Source organism: Microtus pennsylvanicus, chromosome 4 (assembly GCF_037038515.1).
Source record: "Microtus pennsylvanicus isolate mMicPen1 chromosome 4, mMicPen1.hap1, whole genome shotgun sequence".
Taxonomy (NCBI): domain Eukaryota; kingdom Metazoa; phylum Chordata; class Mammalia; order Rodentia; family Cricetidae; genus Microtus; species Microtus pennsylvanicus.
The window spans coordinates 58,655,441-58,680,420 of record NC_134582.1 but is presented as its reverse complement, the minus strand read 5'-3'; the positions used below and the strand labels follow the sequence as shown (position 1 = coordinate 58,680,420).

General features: G+C 37.4%; 1 protein-coding gene across 7 annotated transcripts in view; it reads right to left on the bottom strand.

Moving 5' to 3' along the window:
* The window catches only part of Nol4 (nucleolar protein 4), a 345,140-nt gene that overhangs the window by 59,185 nt on the left and 260,975 nt on the right, over positions 1-24,980 (bottom strand). For 3 of the 7 annotated variants that reach the window (XM_075969224.1, XM_075969226.1, XM_075969228.1), the window contains exons 7-9: positions 23,686-23,865; positions 22,765-22,956; positions 4,839-4,952 (exon numbers count right to left, since the gene is read on the bottom strand). In XM_075969224.1, coding sequence (XP_075825339.1) covers positions 4,839-4,952; positions 22,765-22,956; positions 23,686-23,865 — 486 coding nt within the window. The remainder of the gene's footprint in view (positions 1-4,838; positions 4,953-22,764; positions 22,957-23,685; positions 23,866-24,980) is intronic. The other 4 variants (XM_075969225.1, XM_075969230.1, XM_075969229.1 and 1 more) reach the window with 2 other exon arrangements.

Below are 24,980 nucleotides of genomic sequence, written 5' to 3'. Positions count from 1 at the left end.
AGTTTGTAGTTAAATAATAAAATCTACTGAAAATACAGCTTTCAATTCAATGTGTGGTCAAGCTTATCGTCTTAAGGAATTAAAACTGTAGACATGATGAAGAGGCTTCTTAGCTCAAAATCTGTTCCACGAGGCTAGTGACTCACTGGGTAGAACATTTCCCTGGAAACATGAGCACCTGATTCCCAGAACCCATACAAAATCAGAGAAAGCCGAGAGCTTTTGCATCTGTACTAGCAGAACTCCCAAATCAGAATAAGGGGGAGGAGACAAGAACCTCTCCCAAGTCCCGTGGGACTCCTAACCTGGCATATGTGAAGGTAGATAACAAAGAGAAGTTATTCTAGAGCAAGGTAAAAGGTGAAGTTGTCCTCTGATCTTCACGCATGTGTCTTGACACATGTATACACACGGGGGTGGGGACTTTAAAAAGACAAAATTGTCTCAGTCAGTGTTTTTGATAGTTTTCAAATGTATCAAAGACAAAATAAAACGTATGAAGATTCTCTTCATGCACAGCTAGAGTTTCAGTGTTTGCATCCATAATGGCATGTCTTCTACTAACAGGTCCACTCACTAGCACCCTAGCAGAGCAAGGGAGAAATCATGAAGAAATGTAGACTTCAGTAAATGCATCATGGTTATGTTAAAAAAAATACAATAAGGAACTGTGGACTTTATAGATATTTCTAAGTCTTGAGCCCATAAATTCAAGCAGGATATCTGACAATAATTTGTTTTAACTTAGGAGAAAATCAGCATTTTATTATTCTCTTCCCTCACTTTTGATTAGATCAAAGTATTTAAGCAACAGGCCAATCCCACCGACTGGGTTCTTGAATCGAATCACAGGTGCTACATCCCCTTCAAGCATCCTTTCCCCACTTTTCCTCAGTAACTGCACAAAGGGGTATCCCCCGGTGCTCACCACTTTCTCCTTCAAGGACAGGAGACTCGAGAATGCTTTGGGGTGGGGGGTAGCCCCCAACCGCTTGGTTTTAGGTGAACCCTTCTTTAGAACTATCAATGAATGCAATTCGAAGAATGGAAGCTATACATTAAAAAAAAACATCATTTCCAAACTCTTCATATTAATCACTGATCAAGCATGTGGACAAAATGTGTGTCACTCCTCAAAAAATCACAAAAATTTGACATAAACAAGAAATACGCAGCCAGCTAGGATCTGGTGTCACTCTGTCCCTTTTTGCCCCAGTTTATCTTTTTAAATGCACTGTAACCTAGATAACATCTAAGCGTATTTCTGGTGGGACTTGTCCATAACCCAAAATATCACCAAACAATTGGGGCCAGCCTGGGCTACAGAGTGAGACTTTGTTTTAAAGGAAAAAATCGAAAAGCAAATCAGACAAACAACCAAAACCCTAAACAACAGCAGAAACTCAGAATGATAAAGAATGGAGAACGAGCAAGAGAGACACAGGAAACTCTCGTTCCAAATTTTCACTGTCAGAGATGAAAAAGTGAAGTCTGACATTGCTCATGTTTTTTTTTCCCAGTACCCAAACGAGGGAGGATTTCTTTTTAATCATGAACAAATTCCATATTTTCATATGCAAGACAGAAACCCTGCATATATCCTGCTGTGCATAGTGATTCCCTTCAGTTCCATGAACTCTGATGTCTGATGAAGCTCTCAGTTCTGACCTTGCCACTGGCTGGCTTCAGGCCTGTGCTGCATAGATTTTATGAAATGGACATTTGAAGGAAAGAATTTAGCACATCCATAACATCTTTCATGTTCATTGATCAAACAGCTCCATAAAATCCAATTAACTCATCAAACATCATAAACGATGAAGAACATACATAATTAGAGCTCACTATGTGGCCAGCCAATGGCAACGAAGGGTCAGGGTGAGGCTTAACACAAAAACAGAATTTGACCTTTCAGGTTTTGAAATTTTATGCTTTTACTTCAGTCAGCTGCTGCTGATAAACCTCTAAACCATGGGCAAATTCTACGCATTGTGAGCCTGGTTACAGGTACATGAAGAAAGCATGGTTTCAATGCCAAGAGCCCATAATTAGACAAAGATTTGGATCCAACATTGGAGTGATGCTGTCAACAGAAAGGAGGGAGGAGAATGATGCCATAGAAGTCTCCATGTGGCATCTCAGATGAGACCTACAGAACTTGTCATAAGAATAAATGGTTTAAAATTTGTGAAATGCTAATTCTATGTGCTGTCCTAGGATTCAAGGCATGTAACTAGGCTCTGGCCCTTTCTTGGGATACCTGCATTATCTTAGGGTCACAGTGACTCCAATGTGCGCTCTGAGAGCTGAGACACATAGCTGACTGTTTTCATGCAGTTTCACCTCACATCGGTGTTCATATTGTCTGGACCTGCACTTCATGTTTATGTGAATATTACTACTAGTTTAATAGGGTTTTTGTATTTGTAAAGTGTCTAAATGATTTACAAAAAACTATAAAATACAATTTATTCATTCAGTTTCATGTGGGTATGTGTATGAAGCAGGATATCAGAGGACGCCTTGGAAATCGTTTCCTAGTGCTAGCTACTCTCCTCTTGACGCAGTCTCTCACTGGTATGGAACTCACCAGGTAGGTTAGACTGTGTGGCGAGAGAGCACCAGGGTCCTTTCTATCTTGCCTCTCCAGCTTTGTAGCTACAGTACCTGCCACTATGCCCAGGGTTTTCCTGTTGCTTTGTTTGTAGGTTATAGGGATTGAAACGAGGTACTAATGCATAAAAGGCAAGTGCTTACTGTCTGAGCCATCTTCTCAACCCATAAGATGTAATTTAATACATTGGTTTCTTACTTATTACATGCATCTTAAGACTTGTAAACCTATTTAGGCAAGAATTACATCTATCTTGAGACTTCTAAATGTATATATCCCTATTTCAAAGTAGTCAACTTTTCATGATACGATCACCATGTTCTAGCAAACAAAGAAAAATAGAATTGAAAATCTGAGAGCAGAGTCAAGGGGTCACTGGTACCTGCCCATCCCAGTCTAAGGAACAGTAGCAGGCAATCTCATCCCTAAATATTGCTGGTAGTTTTTCTTTAATTGGTGGGTGCTCTGAGAAAACAAGCACTAGTCTTATGTAACGACCTTTAACAGTGACAGCACAAAGGTTAACAGTAAATGACTAGCGAAGTGAGTGTGGCGTTTCTACCGCTCGAGATAACCAAGCATATGGTGCATAGACACTTAACTATATAAAGATTTACCAAACCATCACAACAACTCTGAGTTAAATATATGTCTTTATCTTTTTTACAGCTTACTATAGAGTGCAAATATATTCCAGAGTCAGTAGGTGCTGCATGTGACTGTCCGTCAAGCAGGAAAGTCCTTTTAATTCTAGAATTTGAACATTTTAGTTTTTAGAATTAAGATCTTTTCTCAAATGGACTTAGTCTGACAAGAGATTATTACATCAGACATTAAACTATTGGTGCTTATCTCTAGCTTCACTGCTACTAAGATAACGAAAAAGGACCTAGATAGGAGAACCTTCTAGGTCGACTTCATTGCTGCTTATTTTGCTACCAGAAAAAATGCTTAGGATGTATCATGAGTCCTCTTTTTTTAAGGTGCTTGTTTCAACTCTTGAGAATTAGGACTGTTGCAAATAATATTTCTCATGAGGAGACTGAAGCACACAGATATGACCTACCTGGCTGTCAATCAGTTATTGGGAGATATGAGAAGCAAAGTGAGGTTGGTTATTCTACAAATACACATGCTAACCAGATGGCAATGTGTATAGTACTATACCCTACCTTATGATAAATTTCACCAATATAAAGATGATAAATCATCTAAACTGAAGAGTTGGGCATACAAATATATACTGATATCACCATTAATAATTCCAAAATTGGCATTTTCAAATAGTTTTTATCGAACATTGATACTACATTTTGTTTAGCCATAGGCTTCATTTTTTTTTTGCAATTTTGGACTCTAAATACATAATATTTTATAATAATCAGTACATAAAATAATGCCATTCTGAAATATCTAAAAGATATTCTAATCTTGAAATAGAAGGCTCTTTTTGCATGCTTGAGAAAAACTATTGAACTAACAATTTACTCTACAATCATCTCAGCTGCAGTAAGTGTGAAGGACCCACTGTATAAAATTTAAAGAGTCAGAATAAAGCAAGCCTTTGTAGGTAGCTTATAATGTAACACACTGTAATTTAGATAATTTACTGTGGATAATTAAGAAAGGATGACAGTAGAGGAAGAGAAGTCTATTGTGTGGATAGGAAGGAAAGACAGAAAAATACAGAACTAAAAGAGCTACGAAGAGAAGCGCCGGTGAACAGTGTACCAAATATGCACCCATTGCACCACACACTTCAAGCCTCAAGAATACAGTTCTCAGATATTTAATTAAGAAGAGTAAATTTAGGACATGGATATCCATTAGATTAGGTCCCCATTTAAGATTTTCTAATCTTTCAGAAATTATCTGTACTTCGATTATCATCAGCACAATCTATTGTCATTGGTAGTATAGTAACCCCCCGCCCCAGCAGTGTAGAAGTATATGACAGTACAGACCAGACAGCACTGAAGGTAGGTTCATTTTCATTACAAATGAACACATTTGAGTCACGGTCATAAACGGCAAGGTAAATTTGAATAATATGATACCCAATCAGCCAGAACCTCTTAGTCAGTCATTAAATTGGTATAGGAAGCTTAATTCAGTTTTGCTATTGCCCTCTTTCCACCATAGATTTTTTTGGTTTGGTATGAATGGATCAGCAGAGCATAGCATTTTCCAATCCGAGTCTGCACTCCTCCACACTCCTCAGTACCTGGGCTTTATCCAGACGCATCCTCTTGGCAGCATTTCTGCTCTCGCTTTCACAGGCTGAAGCCAAGATACTCTCTGCAACTGCTGAAGTAAGGTGGGAAGGGATAGGTCGAGACTAAAAGAGAAGAGAGAAAGAATATGAGAAATTATTAACAGTATCATTAACAGACCACATGTCAGAAGAGCTCAGAAGACCACCAACATGGGCAGGAGAATCTATTGCAGTAGAGGAAATGAAAATCGTAAAGATGGAAAATGAGAGCTAGTTAGAGGTTAGAGCTACAGCTGCTACACAGACACGCCATTCATTCCTGTGCCTCCGTGGCCACAAGTACTTATCCGGAATCATTGTCTTGGAGTATGAACAGGCAATGGCAAGACTGCTGACCATAGTTTGCAAATAAACATGCCCATTTAATCCTTTTATGAACATGACAATGCACAAAAATTGACAGAACAAAAAACAAACAACAGCGCTGCCACAAAACAAAGAAACAACAACAAAAACCTGACACCACACCATGCCAAAGAATCTGATTTTTTTTTTAAAAAAGTGTGCGCACATGAATGTGTGTGTGTGTGTGTGTGTGTGTGTGTGTGTGTGAGCATCATGTACATGGAGGCCACAGGATCACCTCAGATATTGGTCTTCATCTTCCACCTTGATTGAGAAGTTCTGTTATTATCACTGTGTTTTCCAGGCTAGCTGGTCCAGGAGCTTCCATGGTTATCTCCTGTCTATACCTCCCATCTCTTTATCAGAAAAATATAATCATGGATGTTTGTTACCACGCCCTGCCCGTAAGCCAAACAATTGTAATGGGAATAGCCAAACAATTGTAATGGGAATAGTGCAAATGCTTACTGAGGTTCTATTTTATGAAGAATATATATGGTTAATATACCTAGAACATTTCCTATCTTACTTAAATACAAGATAACACAGCCAGCCACACAATGATTTCTGTCTACCCAAAGTTTTTTTTGTGTGTGTGTGTGATTATTTCCTGTGTGTTTAAATCCATGTTTTCCCTTATTTTTTAAATATGTGTTTATAGTAATAATTTTATAGGCACATGTTGGAAATATATCTTCTACATAGGCTACACAGAAATTAATTAATAGCCTAACTAAGCTAATTATAAAATGTGGGCAACTCTGCAGATCATTTATTATAATCATTAAAAAGTTTTCTATTCTTCCTTCACATAATTATATGCAAAAGCATCTAAGTGAAAGATGAAGTGCTTAATGATATAGCACATTTTTAATTAAGATAAGCAAATGATAGATTAAAAAACCACATGAAAATTAAGTCACAGAGATAATAATAAAATATTGGGAAATTGAAAAAATATGTATCCTGGAAGCCGAGCATGCATTTCAGCATGACTCTTCAGGGATTTCAAAGCCTCAGCACAAAATTTATATGACTACCTACTTATTTTTGGATTAAAAATATCATTGTGTATATCCAAGCCCACGTGTGTGAGTGCCAGGAAGCACATGGAAGTCAGAAGATAACTTCCAGAAGCGGATTTTCTTATGCATTGTGGATCCAGGGGTTTGAACTCAAGTCACTGGACTTGAGTGTAAGTTTTTAACTACAGAACAATCTCGCTAGCCTCACATGGGTATTATTGGTTAGAAATCTCTCATATGATTCAGACCTTTTTCACTTTGTCTACAAATGTGAACATGCCTCTATTGTATAGGTTCCATTTCATTGACTTTTCCATGTAAAATGTGCTTTAGAAAATTGAGACACGGGCTGGAGAGATGGCTCAGTGGTTAAGAGCATTGCCTGCTCTTCCAAAGGTCCTGAGTTCAATTCCCGGCAACCACATGGTGGCTCACAACCATCTGTAATGGGGTCTGGTGCCCTCTTCTGGCCTGCAGACATACACACAGGCAGAATATTGTATATATATAGCAAATAAATAAATAAATATTTTTTTAAAAAAAAGAAAATTGAGACACAACGCTCACATCTGAAATAGTACTCTAGAAGGGCTATAGAGTCCACTGTGTTTTAACACATAGAGGAAGAAATTTCTGTGGTATTGAAATGTAACAGCTCTTATGTTGTATGACCTAGAAGGGAACTTTTGGGTTTTTATTCAGCTGCTTCCTTGCTGTTCCCACTTCCAGATCATACTTGCTAGGTCAGAAGGAGGGGTGGCCCCAGGTTTGTCTTCTGATCCTTCCTGTGTGCTGTTTGGAATGTTGGCTAGACATCTGACAATAAAGAACCATAAGGTTCAAAAAGTCACTTTTCTAAAATACAGAGACGAGAGAGATCCTGAAACAGTAGGGGGCAATGATAGACGTGTTTCTGTGGAAAATTATGCCAGGCTTTTGCCTCGAGAACAGAGAGGGTCAAATGAGGCAAACCGAGACGAAAAGTTCATTACAAAACTTGTATTGTTTCATTTCACTGTCTACTTCAAGTATGGCAAACAAAATGTAGCACAGTGTCAAATATACATTGAACAATAAAATTAGTCTCCCATTAAATTATGACCACTGACTGGCAAAACAATAGAATCTAAACCGTATGAAAACCTCATGCGTTTTGCTTCCTGCAGAATTTCCTTTGAGGTAAAGTTATAGTAGAGGTAGAGGGTAGAAGAAAGAGCATTCTATTATGAAAAAAAATTATTTGGCTTGTAGCTGGTGTTATTCAATTGGGGGTTATGAGTTCACAAAGGTCTATCTGCATTAATAGACTTTTATCTGGTCCCAGGAATGGAGCTGATAAACTCAGTTACATACCAGCAATCCTCCTTTTCTTAATCCAATCAGTAGCAATCACACAGGGTACAGGCATACATATCTCTGTTCCTTGTCATCTTTAAAGTTCTCTTTTTTGGGTATCTTTATTCCAAATTGGATATAAAAAGTTATAAAATTAAGTAAGTTGATTGAATTTTACTAATGAGCATTCAAGTTTCTTAAATATGTGTTGAGTATGTTTTATTTCTTGTAAGAGTTTGTTGAACAAGAACAGAAAGTACAAGAAATATTTTTAGTTGAAATTATTCCATAGAAATTCTTTCTGTTCTTTAATTTAAAAGAAATTCAAAGAACTAAGACAGAGCTGTAGCTTTCGCTCTGAGAGTAAAAGCTGTTTTTCATAAGAACTTACATCATGTTCTTTTGAGAAAGTCATGGGGATTGAGGGCCTTTCCCACATGTAAGACTGGTCTGGTCAGGCACAAGAAGAGAGTTCTACCTGAGTGGAACAAGTTGTTCTTTTAAGGTTAGCTGACAACTAAAAGTCTCAGACTTGGGGAGAAAATTAACTTCAAAATAAAAGCAATCATACTCTCTTCTAATGAGTGGAGAAAGAAGCAGACCTACAGACACAAAGTTGATCACAAACAAAAGATAGATTTTTTTTTATCTGCCCTACTTAAGTGACAGCCATAGATGGCCTTTGGGACAAAGTCACAGGCATAGTTTGTTTTCCTCAGAAGTCTGAAGAAACTGGAAGCCAGATAGATTAATTTGCCCTAGGACAAACACCTACTTTTAAAAGTTAGGCTTCCTGGATTTCAGTTCATCATTCTTTCTTTCACATTGTATTGCAATTAGCACTTCTAAATAATTAATGGTTAATGAAATAAAAACCTTATCTGCAAACTGACGTGCTAATTCAAAAATAAGCAGATAGAAGTCAGCCTAAATTTATACTATAATCCAAATTTATTCAAGATCGTTGGACAGAAGAGAAAAGTGAATTAGCAATTTGCAATGTGAGATGTTTTTTAAGATCCTCAAGTCTCAAATGTATAATCTATGTGTGTTTCTAAGCAGAATCCTATGTCATGTGAATATAATTCTGAGATGACTCTCAATAATAATTCCTACTGGGAACTTGGGATTAACATAACTTAATACAAAAAGCTTAGATTCATCATCTAACTTTCCAGTCTTCAAGAAAAAGTATTTACATTATTCATTCTTTAGAGAAAGCCAAACCAAAGTTTGGAGAGAATGCATGACTTGTCCATCTCCATTAATCATACAGATTCCCTGGGATTCACACATGTATGATGGCAAATTGTAAACACTTTATAGTAAAGAATTATTTTCACCTGATAATTCTGGTGAGCAAATACAAACTGGAAGATACATCATTGCAGCTAACCTCATTCTGTTTCTGAACAAAAAATACATTTGGACTTCTCTAGCGTCTTTATTTTGGGTGATTTAAATCCTTCGCTTACACTTCTCCACTAATTCCTGAAGGCTACATTCTGCCACAATCTAAAGTCACAAATTTTTAGTGTTACTGTATCCAAAGGGCCACTCAATTACCTCACATGAACCAAGCAGTTGGGCTTCATTTCATGGCTGCAGTGAAGGCTTAGGAGGCTCCTCATGAACTAATAAGCCATAGAGGCCTTTGATTCTAACACTGGTGAGCCCATAGTAAAGGTCTGTATCCACTACATCGCTCAGGGATACCTCACCTAATGACACTATAGCCAAGGTAAAAACCATTGGCTTGATTTTTTCTTGATGATTTGCCTTTTATTTATTTCCCAGATCAGTTATTCATATCAAGAAAGTGAGAAGAAAATAAATCTAATATTCTGTGGTATTACGTGAGGGCACAATGGTACCCTGAGTCCTCTCCTCCCTTCTGTCGTCAAACTTAAAAGCTGAGGACCCATTCCAGTTTTTCTTCTCTAGTGGTAATGTAACTTTAGAATATGCTAAGGGCTTTATTCATATTCTAACAATGGCAAAGATTAGGTTTCCCTCCCTTATTCCTAACACTGGTTATAAGTACAAATGTTTTCATGTGGTAAATGAGTCACAACCAAAGTGCAAAGACTCTAAGGAAGAATTTGTAGAAAACAGCACCTCTCCTGGTGACTGTGATTTTAGTAGACATACTATGTGGTGCATGTATCTTAAAGGAATATTCCTGGCATTGATTAAAATGTAGACAAATGTAGCTGGGCAGTGGTGGCACACGCCTTTAACCCCAGCACTCAGGAGGCAGGTGGATCTCTGTGAGTTCGAGGCCAGCCTGGTCTACAAAAGCTAGTTCCAGGACAGGCTCTAAAGCTACAGAGAAACTCTGTCTTGAAAAACCAAAGAAAGAAAGAAAGAAAGGAAGAAAGAAAGAAAGAAAGAAAGAAAGAAAGAAAAGAAAGAAGGAAGGAAAGAAAGTAAGAGAAAAAGAAGAAAAAAAATGAGATGAGACAAATGTTTCTGTGTGTGTTTGTGTGTGTGTGATTTATACCTACACCAGAAATTTGCTATTTCTCCCCCTCCATGTGAGCTAAACTCTTAGTAATTATCTCTTCATAATTAACAGTCATTCTCCACTGGATCCCGAGCTGAACTTTTCTCTGCACTGTTCCTACAGTCATAATTATCTAGGTTCAAATCAGTGGGGTTGTGTCACCCAACAGATGGCTAAATGGTCACATGGAGCTTTGGAGTTAAAAAAGTCACATTTTAATTGGAACTTAAGATGTGATTTCTGTTGGCACCATGGAGATATATCTTCCTTTTCAGAACCAGGGGAAATGTAGCAACAAATGGTGCCAAGTTTTAGCTTTAGAAATACATATAAAACAACCTTAAGATGCACTGGTGTTTGGGTATACATTTAAGATACTGTAGAATTACACAAAAGTTTCAAAAATTCAATAATATAAATCTACTTATGGGATAATATCAGAGTGTTCTCCAAACTCTACTTCTTAAATGCACCTCAGTTAAGTATTAGACACATGGAGAAGCAGCTATGATATCCACCGAGGTTGTGAATAGAATGTGCTCCCAAGACACTTAGAAAAAATGATTCAGGGATGAAAATTTAGGTAGCATCTGTGAATTAAGAGTTTTCCCTTCTCTTCTGGTTACTTAAAGAAAATCATTATTAAGGAACATGCTATTTATTTGATGTGAACACACACTGTTTCCCCAAATGGTATATCAATGCAAAAAGGCATAATCATAAAGGCTGCATAAAAATTTAAGCTCCTAAAAGGCCCCCTTTATTTGATGGGCTCTATGGTTCATAGACACTAGTATTATAGAGATAAGTTATTGACTGTATTGGACTGACCCAGGTATCATCCTTTGTTTATTTGCTTGTTTTGTTTTTTGTTTTTTGTTTTGTCTTGCTTTTTTTTTTAAAAAAAATATTTATTTATTTATTATGTATACAATATTCTGTCTGCGTGTATTCCTACCGGCCAGAAGAGGGCACCAGACCTCATTACAGATGGTTGTGATCCACCATGTGGTTGCTGGGAATTGAACTCAGGACCTCTGGAAGAGCAGGCAATGCTCTTAACCGCTGAGCCACCTCTCCAGCCCCTTGTCTTGTTTTTTAAGACAGGATTTCTCTGTGTATCCTTGGCTGTCCAGGAACTCAATCTGCAGATTATGCTGGCCCCGAACTCACAGAGATTTGCCTGTCTCTACCCCTGAGTGTTGGGATTAAAAGTGTGAGCCACAACAGCCAAGCTAATACTACCTTCTTTTATTCAACAAATGTGTTTAATAAGTGTAATTTATAAGTCAAAAAACTCTAAAATTCAGAGAGAAACATATACAACTTTAATGCTTATAACTTCTAGCTTGTACTGGTACAGCGTCTAACACATAGGTTTTAAAACATCAGTAATAGATTTATACTTTGTTTTCAGGAATTCTGAAGTATTTTTCAAAACACTTAATAAGCACATGGCAAAGTGAATATTTAATGTTATTCCCAATTTCTGTGAATGTATTGAAAGGCTAACATAGTTGTATTTACGCAGTTTTCCCAGGGTGCACAGACTCTGAGTGCCATACAATAAGCAGAGTTGCATTCCACCATGGTCTCTGGGCTGTGTCATCTGAAACCTTAACTACAGGTAACTTGAGATTTTAAACCAAGACTTGAGAATGTGATGAAAATCGTACTTTGGCTGTCCTTAGTAGTGTCTTTAATATAGTTTTGATAAAAATGACAAGCAACAAAGCTGTACTGATTTCATCTGGCCTCCTGAGTATTGGTCAGGAAGTTATGGAAGTTCATTGATTGGTTCCCAGAATCTGGCCCAAGAGGTCAGCATATGACTCAAATAGGTGAGGTGACTCAGTGTTTTTCTGGGGGACCTGAAACTTGCAGTTAGAGGATTGCTTTTAGGCTGCAAGTTTTCAGAAGTGCTGAGGACAACATTTCTAGCAGATAGAAAGGAACAATCTGACAGATAAACTACTACAGAGAAACACAGCTAAGAATGGAAGGAAATCAAACATCAGCTGTGGCCAAGGGGTTTATGGGGGAAGAACTGGCATCATTATCTTGAGAAAATTACCTTGATTAATTTTAAAGGAACTTAAAACTATAGTTTAAACAAAAGTATAATGTAAAATAATTGGTATTTTGGCTTTTAATGTAAGTTTACTTTATATTGTTCATTCTGGATGTATTGAAACAGTGCCTTACTATAGTGGATGCTGGTCTTGAGTTTACAGTAATCCCTCTCCATGGCCCCTCAGTGCTGAGATGACTGATATGAACCACCACATAGACTTCAAGCAAGAGCTTTCATTTATGAACTAATGATTCATGTGTCTTGACCTTGATTTTTTGAATATTAATGGTCATGAACAATGGTGTTTCATAAATAAATTGGAAATTAATGTCTTGCAGCTTCACTCATAGCAGCAGCATTTGACTAATGCCAACAGATATTAGAATTGGCCAATATGCAAGATAATGAAAATACCGTGTTATCAATTCTAACCAGTTCGCCCTAATCTCCACTAGGAACGTCACCTACATCTGCAAACATTTGGTTATATATTATTACATGTAACAACACAGACTTGTACATCATGGCACCTTTTCCCATCACCACTAACTACAGATTGATTCTCTTCAAAGACGGTCACTACTGTAACTACTGATTCACAATATTTACCACTTACATAAAAAAAAAAATCAATGTGCTGAAAGTCAAAGAGGAGTTAAAAATAAGTATCAGGCAAACATCTTTAGAGGAAAAATTTAATTTTTAAATGTATGAATCTTGACATTTAGTTAGCAGCAGGTTTTAGAAATTAACTCCCAAGACACTGAAGCATTGTCACACAGTAAAAGCCACTTAACTCTCACTTCCTTTCCATCACAAAGTAACAGGCTATTCAATATCTTTTCATTCATTCGCTTCTTCACTCACAAGTTTAATCCAGTTGAATGCAGTCTATTAGCTGTCAGGAGCAAGCACTAGCACTCTGGAAGATGGTGGGGATGGCACAGAGATACACAAGTTCAAAAGCACAGTAGTCAGAAACTGCAGGAGCTGAGACTATATATTGGTAACGACAATAAGACAAAACTAGAGAAGATGCACAGAAAGTGAAATCTGCACGTAGAAGAGAGAGACTGGAGATTACTCTTAGAAAGGTGATTTAGCAGATGAGCACACATCTGGTCCATTCCTATTAATTCATAAGGTAGAGACACCTAGTGGATTTATAAAAGCGGATTTAACCTCAGGTCTAAGACATGATTTCACTCTCTCATGTGCCAGGCAGGAACTTTGGCACCTCTTATTTCAAGCAATATTTGTCTTCGTCTTTATGATAAGTATTATCATTTCATTTTATCCAATGAGGAAGCTGAGGTTCAAGGAAGCAAGACCCACAATTTGCCAAAATGTAGAATGCAAATTCACTGGATATAAAATCAGGGTCCTCCATTAATTACTTGTCATCAGTGCTGCTAATCGCCCATTGTTTCCGGGTATATTTTTCTCCTTGCTCTGACCTTTCTTTGTGAGAAGAAATTTTAGTATTTTTATGAAGCTGGTTGCTTTTTCTATTATTTTCCTTTACTCACAATTAACGTGGAGTTTACTCAATATTAATTTGTAAGTTAAATGGAGTTTTGCTTAAAAAAAAGCAAAGACTAAACTGTGGAGCATATTTTTCTTAGTAGTTTACTAAGTAGTTTACTTTACGAGCCTTTCTGACATTATGTGGACAAGTCTTCAATGTGATCAGTATGATGGTCTTTCCCCTTCCAAATAGTTCTTTCTTCCTGGTAAATGTAAAGATTTCTTGGTGCTGCTCTTGTGTTATTGTGTTAGTATTAGGTACAAAGTTGATTTATTTGTTGGTTAGGTATGAAGCTGACTTCTTACCTCCCCACCCAGAGGCTTCATGGTTTGATCAATTCAGAAAATTTGTCATCATGGTCCCTAAAATATTGCCCCCCCTTTTTTTCTAATTTCTCCTCAGGATTGCTAAATAGATCTTTCTTTATTATGGCCAGGTTCTTTTCCTTCTTACAAGAAGGTAATTTTCTTATTTATAGATTCTGGTTATCCCTTCTCTCCTTGATTAACATTTATATTCTATTTGACCCACCTAGTAGGGGATTAAATTCAAAGCATAAAATGCCTGGCAATTTTACTTCCAGAAGACAGAATGGGGGCTTCTTCCCCTTATTTGAAGTAGCAGCTATTTTGTGGGGAAGGTCTTCAGTTCACACACAGTTCTCAGTGTACTTTCCTGCCTGATCGTTCTGAGTTGGATGATCGCTCAGCCTCCAGTCCCAATTTTTTCTGTCCATGTTCTCTGACTCTATCTTCCAGGCTGCTATCCTATTCCAGTAACTGTGTGTATAACTGTGGCTATATAGCTCTTTTACAAGCTTAGATATTGACCTGTGTTGCGGGAGGTCCTTCCGCTCCTCCAATTAACCAATGACCTTCCTCCATCAGACTTGTTTTTATTTTGTGGTAGATATTTTTCAATTCATATTTCATTCCGTATTTATGTCTATAATGGGAAGATGAGGGGTATAGGTAGGAGTTATTCTATAATACTTAACTTCATGTTTAGACTAAGTGATTTTATGATGAGCTATTGTGACAAATATATTTGAATTAAATAATAATTATGGTATATTTGTTAATATAATATATTATGTATATATAATATATTGCCATATAATTATTATTTAATTCAAACACATATAGGAAATAATGGGTAGAGGTTAACCATAATCCTTGAGAAAATCCACAGAACAAGAGACTAAATATTAAGGAAAGCAACAATAATTCTCTATGATAGACTGTGGTATGAAAAAAAAACTTGACGGTGTTAGAAGAAAAAGTAGATAATTATGTGACTGTCAGTCAAACATTTACATACATTATCACACATAATGGCCCAACGGAACGGCCATTTCATTTAGAAAACCGAGTCTCTGAAATATATTATGATCCAATTAGAGGAACTGAACTAACACAGGAATTAAACTAAGATCTCCTGGCTTCAAAAGGTTACGTTTAAGATCCGAGATTTTTTACTATGTTTTGAGATGGTGAAGCTGCATACTTTGGAAGCCAAAATTGAGGAAGGTACTCTATGATCAAAGATCCTGGGGTCATAGAGTGGGCCTCCTTAGTGCTGAGTTCCTAGAAGCAGTCAGAGGTAGGAGAAAAAGCCAGTTTCACCAGCAGCATTGATTCGCAAGTGAATCTGAAAGTGTCTATAGAGATGTCAAGAGAAATAGGTTCAGGGGTGTCAAATGTTTCTGTAGTGTATTTTCTAACTATCTACACACCCACTTTTCTTCACATTCATTGCTTGTACTCTAGATTTTGATTTATTTTGTTTTAGTTTTGAGACAGGGTCAGTCATCTGATGGATAACAGGGTGCCCGTGAACTCTCTAAATATCAAGGAGAGCAGCCTTGAACACCTAAGCCTCCTGCTCCCACCTAGAGTGCAGAATTTACAGTTGTGCGCCACCACACCAGACTTTACTTTTTAAAACAATCAATTATTTTACTTTTATAGCTTTGAATTTTATTTTTCTTAAAAAAGACATGAAGCTGTAAAAATCTCCAGGTGTCTTTTTACATTAATTCTGCTCCATTTAAGGAGAGTGAATACACAGACTTGTGTAAGGTACAAGCAAGGAGGCAACTAGAATACTGTGCAGTAAGGTAGGCACAAGACATGAAGGACTGACATAGGACACTACTGTGTTTATTTGGAAATTTACCACAGAAAGAATAAACAGTATTCGGTGACCAATGGCATCTCCTTCTGAATTTTTAGGCAGGGGTGAAAATGACAATGGCAATGTTATCCAACATAAACCAACTAGAAAGTGGCAGGTAGCGTTTTGGTAGATAAAGTAGCCATGGAGAAAATGTGTGATGAAAAGTAAGGATGCCAGTGTGCCAGCACCCTAACTGATCAACATTTGAATGAAATTCCAAACCTCTACCAAGACTGTTGCTCTACTGTAGAATAGAGTACCGTGCACTGAGAAAAACTTGCAGTTGTGGTTAGGGTGTCATAGAGTCCATGACCAAGTATGCATTAAAATGCCATTCCCCAAAGATAACATAGGTAAATGGGGAGGCAGGGGAGCAATAGATAAAGAGCTAGGCATTGATGTATGGAATACAACGGTGGGATTTGGTGCAAAGGAGTCGCATGTCCTTCCTAAGAATCAATCCAGCAGTAGGAAAGAATCATTTTAAGCGGGCTGGAGAGATGGCTCAGTGGTTAAGAGCATTGCCTGCTCTTCCAAAGGTCCTGAGTTCAATTCCCAGCAACCACATGGTGGCTCACAACCATCTGAAATGAGATCTGGTGCCCTCTTCTGGCCTTCAGGCATACAGGCAGAAAGAATATTGTATACATAATAAGTAAATAAATATTTTTAAAAAAAAGAATCACTTTAAGCTATTTTAATTAATTAATTATATGTGTGTGGGGGGGAGAGAGACAGAGGGAGAGTGTGAGAACGAGACTGAGCGAGCAGATGCACACTGTAGAAGGTACAGGTTAAAGTCAGAGGGCGGTTTCCATGGGTCAGTTCTCGCCTACCTTTAAGGCACAGGTTATTTGGCTCTTGTATCTGCTGTGCAGCACACACTGAACCAGTTAGACCAAGAGCTTCCATTGATTCTCCTGTCTTTGTCTAGCTGTTGGCATGTTGAAATTAGATGTGCATCCCGTATCTAGATTTTTATATGGGTTCTAGGGATCAAATTCATGTCATCAGACTTGTGAGACTAGGCCTTTTCTCACTCAACCATATCCAGTCTTTTGATACACGTTTGTCAACCGTGCTCGAGAGTGAAGAGGAGATACCACTGTAGCCTGTGATATGTCATCAGGGAGTGAAAGCAAGGTCTTTGCTTTGTGTGGCCTGTACCAAGCACAAGAAAAGCATAGAAACCGCTACTTAAAACCCAGATTTTCTTTAACACTAAAGGATCGCTTTCTGCTAGTTTCAGAGTTCCACTGTTTCCTTGCCCCTTTAAAAATTGCTGCCTAACGTTCCCCCTAAAACAAGTATGCTAACTAAGATGGAAGTATGTACAGAGACACAGACACAGGACTGCTGAGACTTTGACGACATCTAGCTCAGACTTCCTGACAGAGAGGTCCAAAAATGAAGACACTACGCTGATAGCCCTGGCGGTGAGGACTAAGGCAAGACTCTGCTTCTTCATAAGTGCTTCTGCCTGCATCAAACTCTAAGAGGATCTTTTGAAATGAAGTATTTTAGAATGCGTATGTAGTAATTATGTGGATTGCATCATCAGCAAAATTTTATATAAAAAATACTTGAATAAGGCTTATTTCCACAAGCAAAGAATCTCTCATTAAACAATCAGGAATGTGATTTTTTTAAAGGAGATGAGGTCATTGAATTCAGCTGTCTATATTACTTGGACTATATCAGTAAGGACACAATTGAGGATAGAAGAGGTTATTGCATTAAAAGCCACTTTTACTGTATTTCTACTAAACATTTTCATGTGAGCTTTACAGAAACACTTATATGTCTACACAACAAAGGTCTCCGTGCAAATATAGGAAACAAAAAGGAGAACTAGTTAGTACAAGAGGAATGTTGGTAAGCATCAATCCTGTCTTATTATAGGCTTGCTCTTGTCAGTTTCTAGTATAGCTATTATTGAATTTAAGATCACAGCCCTTTGGAGAAACTGATTCATTTCCTGGAATGACTAACTCCTGTTCTTGAGAACAGTTGCTGAAGTAACTTAAGGGTCAAAGCCACACAGTAGAAATCAATAACAATTTAACACACGATATTTTTTGAAAGTTCAATTTAGTGGCTGCTTAACTCACTGAGTTTTTACAGTCTGAGAATACTGACTGGACAGTGGATCAAAACTATTAGGTTTATTTTTCATTAAACAAGCTCTATTTCTATTTCTATTCTTCTATTCTATTCTATTCTATTCTATTCTATTCTATTCTATTCTATTCTATTCTATTCTATTTTTAATGCTTAAGATGCCAGGGTTTGAGTTTGGTGATAAGGACTTGGTGGAAATTTGTGGCCAGAAAATTTTGCAGTGATTCTAATTCATGTGTTGGAAACATTATGCAGAACACAACACAATGTTTTTTTTCTACTAAATCAATCAAAATTTAGTAGGTCTGGATAATTCTAGGAAAATAAAAACTCATACATGCATATATATACACATATATGTAGTTATGTACATATATTCTAATGTTTGTTTAATGTGTTTAATGAAGCTGATTAAAAGTGTTTCAGTCTTCTAAAATCCACATTTACACCCAGAGGTTAATACTAATGTCCTTGGCCAGAGACACTTCCTTCTGCCAAATGACAGTTAATGTATAGACTCCTAGTTGGTGAAAGTACTGAGAATAAATAACTGTTGAGTATTCAGCCCTAAATGGAACATTGATATCACCCTCTCCATTGTTCCAAGAGCATTGCAGAAGAGGTGGCTGAAAGCATCGAAGGGACAGAGGATGGGAAAGAGTTCTGTGAAAGACGTCTTCAGGACATGATTGTTGAAGTCAGAGCATCAGTGGTTACAGGCACAAGACCTATACAAGATTGGGTCCATCAACATTCCATCATGGACAGTGAAGAGGCTCACTAGGCTATGCCCCTCATTGAGGACCTACAGTCACATCACACTTGCTGTGACAGGGACAGTCACATTCTTCAATAATGTAGTCACTGGTAAGTTGCCCTTGCTTAAGTACGTAATTGCTTAACATCTATATTCATGCAGGTAACTCTAATTAAATTCAGTGGGCAACAAAAAATGACATGAATATTAAACAGGAATAGATGTTGTATAGACAGAGGCAGAAAAGGAGAGTGAACATTAAGATCCTCAATTATTTGTGTTGTGATAAAGCACAAAGTAGGAATCTCAGTTTGGATTTCATAAAGTCAACAAGAAATTCGTAATCCAGAGGTTTTGGGTTTCTCTGTACTTATGTGGTCTTCTGGTCCCAGGGACCCCAAGTAAATCAAGAACTAAGCCTATTGATTGGTACCCAATCTCCTTCAAATATGCCTACACTTTATAGTAACCTTTACATGTATTTAAAAATGAGTTGATTTCCTCATTGACTTGATACATCTTATAGAACAAGGTGCACATAAAAATATACTTTTTTTGAAAATGACTAAGTTTCTTCTTTTTGTTTTAATATTTTGAATTTTAAAATCCTGAAAGTCATCTTACATAACATTTAAAAGTTAAGACTGCGTATTTTCGTTAATTTTAGCCGCACCTCCTCTTCTCTTTTTTCTTTTTTTCTTTTCCCCTCTTTTCTTTCACTATTTATTCTCTCTTTTTCTTGTAAGATGACTTTGAAAAAGAATGAAATCCTATTCAAATTCCTTATTCATAGTAAAGAAACAGGCACAGAAAGTGAAAGAAACATTCAAGAGTGCCTATATAGGAGTGTTCCTTACTAGGGAGAATTTAGTAACAGAAAGGACAGTAATGGCTTAAGTTGCCGAGTCCATTTTCATCTACATCTTTGATGTAGTTACAGCAGATCCTGCAATTTGCATTTGAGCACTTCATGTCAGACAAGGGGTCATCTCAGTGAATCATGATCAGGAAATGGTAGTCTTTCCTTAGCAACAACAAGCCGAATGTGGCACATTTCTCCCCGCTACCTTTGAAGTTCTATTTATATGAGACACACTGAATAAACAAAAGCTGAATAGATAGAAAATATTAAAGGTTAAATATTTCTTGGTAGTGTGTTTCAGTTTAGTATGTAAAACTTATATTTTGTATTAATTTAATTTTTTCTTTCATACACAGCAGAAATTTCTACTAATAGACACCTGTGTTAAGCAAATACATGTAATCAACAAAATAACAATATTTTATATAATGCAATGTCTACAATAGATCTTAGAAAAATTATGAATTCTGTACAATGATGATTTCTTTCCTTTAAAGAATGATTAATATAATAGTATATACCAAGAAAAAATAATTTTACTGAAGGATAGAATCTCTAAATCTCATTGAAAGATAAGTAGTGTCAGATACTTGTAAAAATAACATTTATAAATGCGATTTTTATGTTTTCATTTTATTAAAAGGAGAATATATGTGTTGTATAGGCTAAACTATACTTAGCTACCAATGGGAATTTTATTTGTGAGCCTAGGCTGTAGAGGCTGAGCCAACTCTCTTTTCCAACAACTGGGTTTTTGTACCAACTGTCAAGTAGCTTAAATCCAATATCAAAGTAAACTTTGTGATGTGAGATCACTTTGTTCCTTATAAGTCTTTGTTATGTGTAACATAATATTAGATAATCTATAACAGGGAAACTAGTTCATGTTCTTCAAGTGAGTTTCTTGTTCTCTCTTGCACTCTGCTACCTATATTATCTAAATCTGGACACTTAGCACTACCTATATTATCTAAATCTGGACACTTAGCACTACCATTTTGCTTATTAAATGACTCGTGTACTGCAAACTTTCAATTTAATGTAAAAATCTTTTTTTTTTGGTTTTTTTTTTGTTTTTGTTTTTGTTTTTCGAGACAGGGTTTCTCTGTGGTTTTTGGAGCCTGTCCTGGAACTAGCTCTGTAGACCAGGCTGGTCTCGAACTCACAGAGATTTGCCTGCCTTTACCTCCCGAGTGCTGGGATTAAAGGCATGCGCCACCACCGCCTGGCTTAACGTAAAAATCTTAAGAACCACATTTGTATTTGAAAGGCTCTAAAATTTCTGAATAAAAACATCACAAGAAATTTTCTTGGATGATAAATCAATAAGATATGATGTTTTCTTTTTTTTTCTTTTTTTTAAATTAATTTATTTATTTATTAAAGATTTCTGTCTCTTCCCCGACACCGCCTCCCATTTCCCTCCCCCTCCCCCAATTAAGTCTCCCCCCAGCCCGAAAAGCAATCAGGGTTCCCTGTCCTGTGGGAAGTCCAAGGAACCCCCACCTCCATCCAGGTCTAGTAAGTTGAGCATCCAAACTGCCTAGGCTCCCACAAAGCCAGTGTGTGCAGTAGGATCAGAATAATAATTAGTGATCCTAGAGAAGCTAAATAAGGAGAACCCAAAGAAAAACATATAGGCATCCTCCTGAATATTAACCTTCAGCAAGCGATGAAAGGAGACAGAGACAGAGACCCAAATTGGAGCACAGGACTGAAATCTCAAGGTCCAAATCAGGAGCAGAAGGAGAGAGAGCACGAGCATGGAACTCAGGACCGCGAGGGGTGCACCCACACACTGAGATAATGTTTTCTTGTTTCAGATTCTTTGAAGACTTACTTTGTGCCAGAAATGACTTGCAAGGATTTCTAGGAAACACTGTCTGTACTAGCAGATGGGAATGCTCCCAGAACTAGGCACTGGGATGATTGTGGTCTGAAGAGGGGGAACCTAGCACAGGCAGGAGAGACAACTTACCCAAAGCAGACAGTTGGAGGTAGTGGATGCAGAATCCCTAAATAGATGCTCAGCATGGTTCTCCAGTACAGGAGAGAGCATCTCTGCTTTGGAGAGCAATATGAAAATTGACAATAGATGGGCTTGCCTTTACTGTCATTTATTTCATAAGAATTTACCTCCATGAAATTCCAAATATAAAGCCTTACATTGAAACCTATCTCTTGTTTAGCAACTTCAACCCATCACACTGAAACATCCAGAAGGCCAGATCACAAATACTAGTGATCTAAAGTTTTGTTTAGTCTTTTCAGGTATGAGGAGAGAAAACAAAATGATCAAAGTTTTTAAAATACTTCTAAGGCAGGAGTTATGGTGCAGCGACAGAGCATTTGCTTGCCTTGTAGTGTGCTGAGCCCTAGGCTGGAGCTTCAGTAACTGTTGAAAGAAATAAAGCAGCTAACATTTGAGAATGCACACGCACATACTTTGAAATGTGGCAAACATCAAGCATACAATGTCAATGTTCATTGGATTTGTATAGATAAAAACACAGTGGAAATTCACAATATTTTGTTCACTAGTTTCTACCCCAAAGTGAACAATGTCAGGAAAACTCATCTCCTACCGGCACAACGGAACAGGGTGGTGGACAGCCTCATTTATCACGTGAGGCTATTATTCCTAGGGCAACAAGCATTTAGTTTGACACCTGAGGCCTTTCATTTCCTAAGCTCGTCATTCGTTAGACAGCACATGCATTCATTTCTCGACATTCCAAAGACAGGCGTTCTCACATGCCTACAGCAACAAGTGCACCTTCAGTGGAAGTCTCCTTCACCTCACATGCACTTGAGTAGTAACAGAAAGGAAACAAACACAGATGACATGTGACAATTGGCTTCTCCCTGATTTTCTCTCGTATTGTCCTTATTTTCTATGAAATGTTATCACATGGTTCTGTGAGCACTGGTCTCTCAAGAGAGTCCTTTTTATATAAACAAAGGGGATAAATGCTTGGGGAGGATGGAAAGGAAAGTGGGGAGAAACACGAGCAAATGAAAACCCCTTTGACCTGACGTTATGGAAAAATAAACATAAAGACACTAAGATGGAAACAAAATAGTGCCATGGTTTACATGTGGGGTTTGGATGGAATCTAGGGCTGTGTTCAGTTTATAACTCACCATCTCAAAACCACTTCTTTTCATCCGCCTGCAGGACTTGAGGTAAGTACGGATACGTTTTCTGGCACGCTCTTGATACTCAGGGAATTGTCGCCTGCATGAGTCAATGATAGCCTGGATCTTTTCTTTGGGCTGCTTAGAGATTGGGACCATTCGGTCCAAGTTTTCATCTACAAACAGCCTGACAAACATCTGTTGGCAAGAGGGAGACAGAGGAGAAGGGTTTGGAGGGCTGCTCTCTTCTGTTACTAGCTTCCTGTCTTGATTACCGAGAGGAAAATTATTCTTTTTCTGGTTTATGCACTGGAGAATTTTGCAAATGGAAAGCCAGAAATTTTAAGCAAACACTCTTTTAAAGATTTTCTAAATGGCTGAATTAAGTATATAAATATATATAAAGAGAGAGAAAGAGAGAAGGATAGGGAGATAGAGGAAAGCAGACAGACAAACAGACAGAAAAAAATGAAAAAAAAATATCAGGAAATAACAGTAGAACCAGGACATCTGAGCACCCATTACATCTGCTTTTAATGATAAATGGGACTGAGACATCGCCACACTGCACAGTGGACTAATCTCTGAGAATCAACAGTTGACTCTTTTGTCATGCACAATTAAGAAAACAAAGGAAATAACTGAGGACAAACAGGCATAACCATCTGAGGACTAGGTTGAGCCCCCTTTGACCTAGGCGGACCTGCATACTCATACAGCATAATTCCAGTTCTCAGCACCCATTTGGCTTTCGAATTCTAAACAAAACACAGCAATTCTGGTGTCTGCTCATCAAAGAGTGTTTCACGTGCTTTAAAAATCCTTCTGAAAATTAAACAAAGATGGTTCTCGAATAGTCACATTGACCAACAAGCAACGGCATGAAGGTGAAGTGGTCAGAACAGCCACACAATGTGGGGGACTCACATTGAACGCTTTCAGCCTCTCGGCTTCTACACCGTCTGTCTCGGTCACCTTCTCAGCATCCTCGTGTTCATCATGCTCATCTTCATCTTCGTCTCCCCTGTTGAGTGACAGGTCCTCTGCACCCCGGTCCACACTCTCATTCTTGCCAGAGTCGTAGCTGGAGTAGCTGTGTGCTGGAGACTGAAGAGAGGACGACAAGGGCACTTTTCAGTCCTCTGCCTGCACCACCGCTTTATGCTTTTGTTTACATTCCAATAGTTATATGAAAATCATGTTTATGACTTGGTAGCACTAGATCTATGGCATTTTAAATTTTTGATCGAAGTTAATTCAAATCGATTTAAGAATTCATTTTCTCCATTACACCGGTAACATTTCAAGTGTCTATAGCTGCTGCACCAAACACTTTCACCTTTCCGGAAAAGTCTATTGAACTTAGTGCTTCAAGAGTAATTACTCTTTCTACTCAATATTTATATTAATAAAAGGAACAATCTGTAATTAATATACAATGGAGATATTGAGTCATATTTCTGAAAGTAGATATGAGTTCAGTGTGCAGCCAATATGCTGTAACAATTTTCTTTGAACACATTGGAAACAGTAGAATAAGAAGATTTAGTTAAATTGTCCAGCAAAGATTTTAAAAATATTACTGAGAATAGGGGGATTAATTTATGATACTTTAAAAATACATTTGTATGTTATCTATGATGTATCTTAAAATATCATCTTATTTCCATAGAGTAAAAATTCATGAAGCTTCCACCTAGCTGATAAGTTTCTTGCATCTACACCTTAGCATCTATTCAGGACAGAGGAAAGTTAAAACCACATGATTTAGCGTATGCTCTGCTCATTTCAGCATAATTAAAAACCTGAAAAATTAGATATTTTAAAATTCATCATTATATATTACAGTTGATAAACTCTGTAGATTTCTGTGTATCATCAGTTCAAGATCCCATGCATATGTGTGTAAATATGACCATTCTACATCAAGTAAATGGGTTTAGATTATTTGTAATTTGGATATACTTAATTTTTATATAATCTCATATGTTTTCTTAGGATCTAGTGAGTAATTTGAGAGTTAATGAGGGAGAACAGACCTGAAGGGAAATCTGTGTAGATGGTGATAAAGAGTGTAACTGAACACTAAGTAGCTAAACAACAGACGGTTAGATGGCCCCACTGATACCAGCAGTTACTACAGGCTATCCAGATGCTAAGCAGAGATGCAGGAGAATTTAAAGATGACCATTCTGTAACTGGTTTTTATTATTGACACGAAA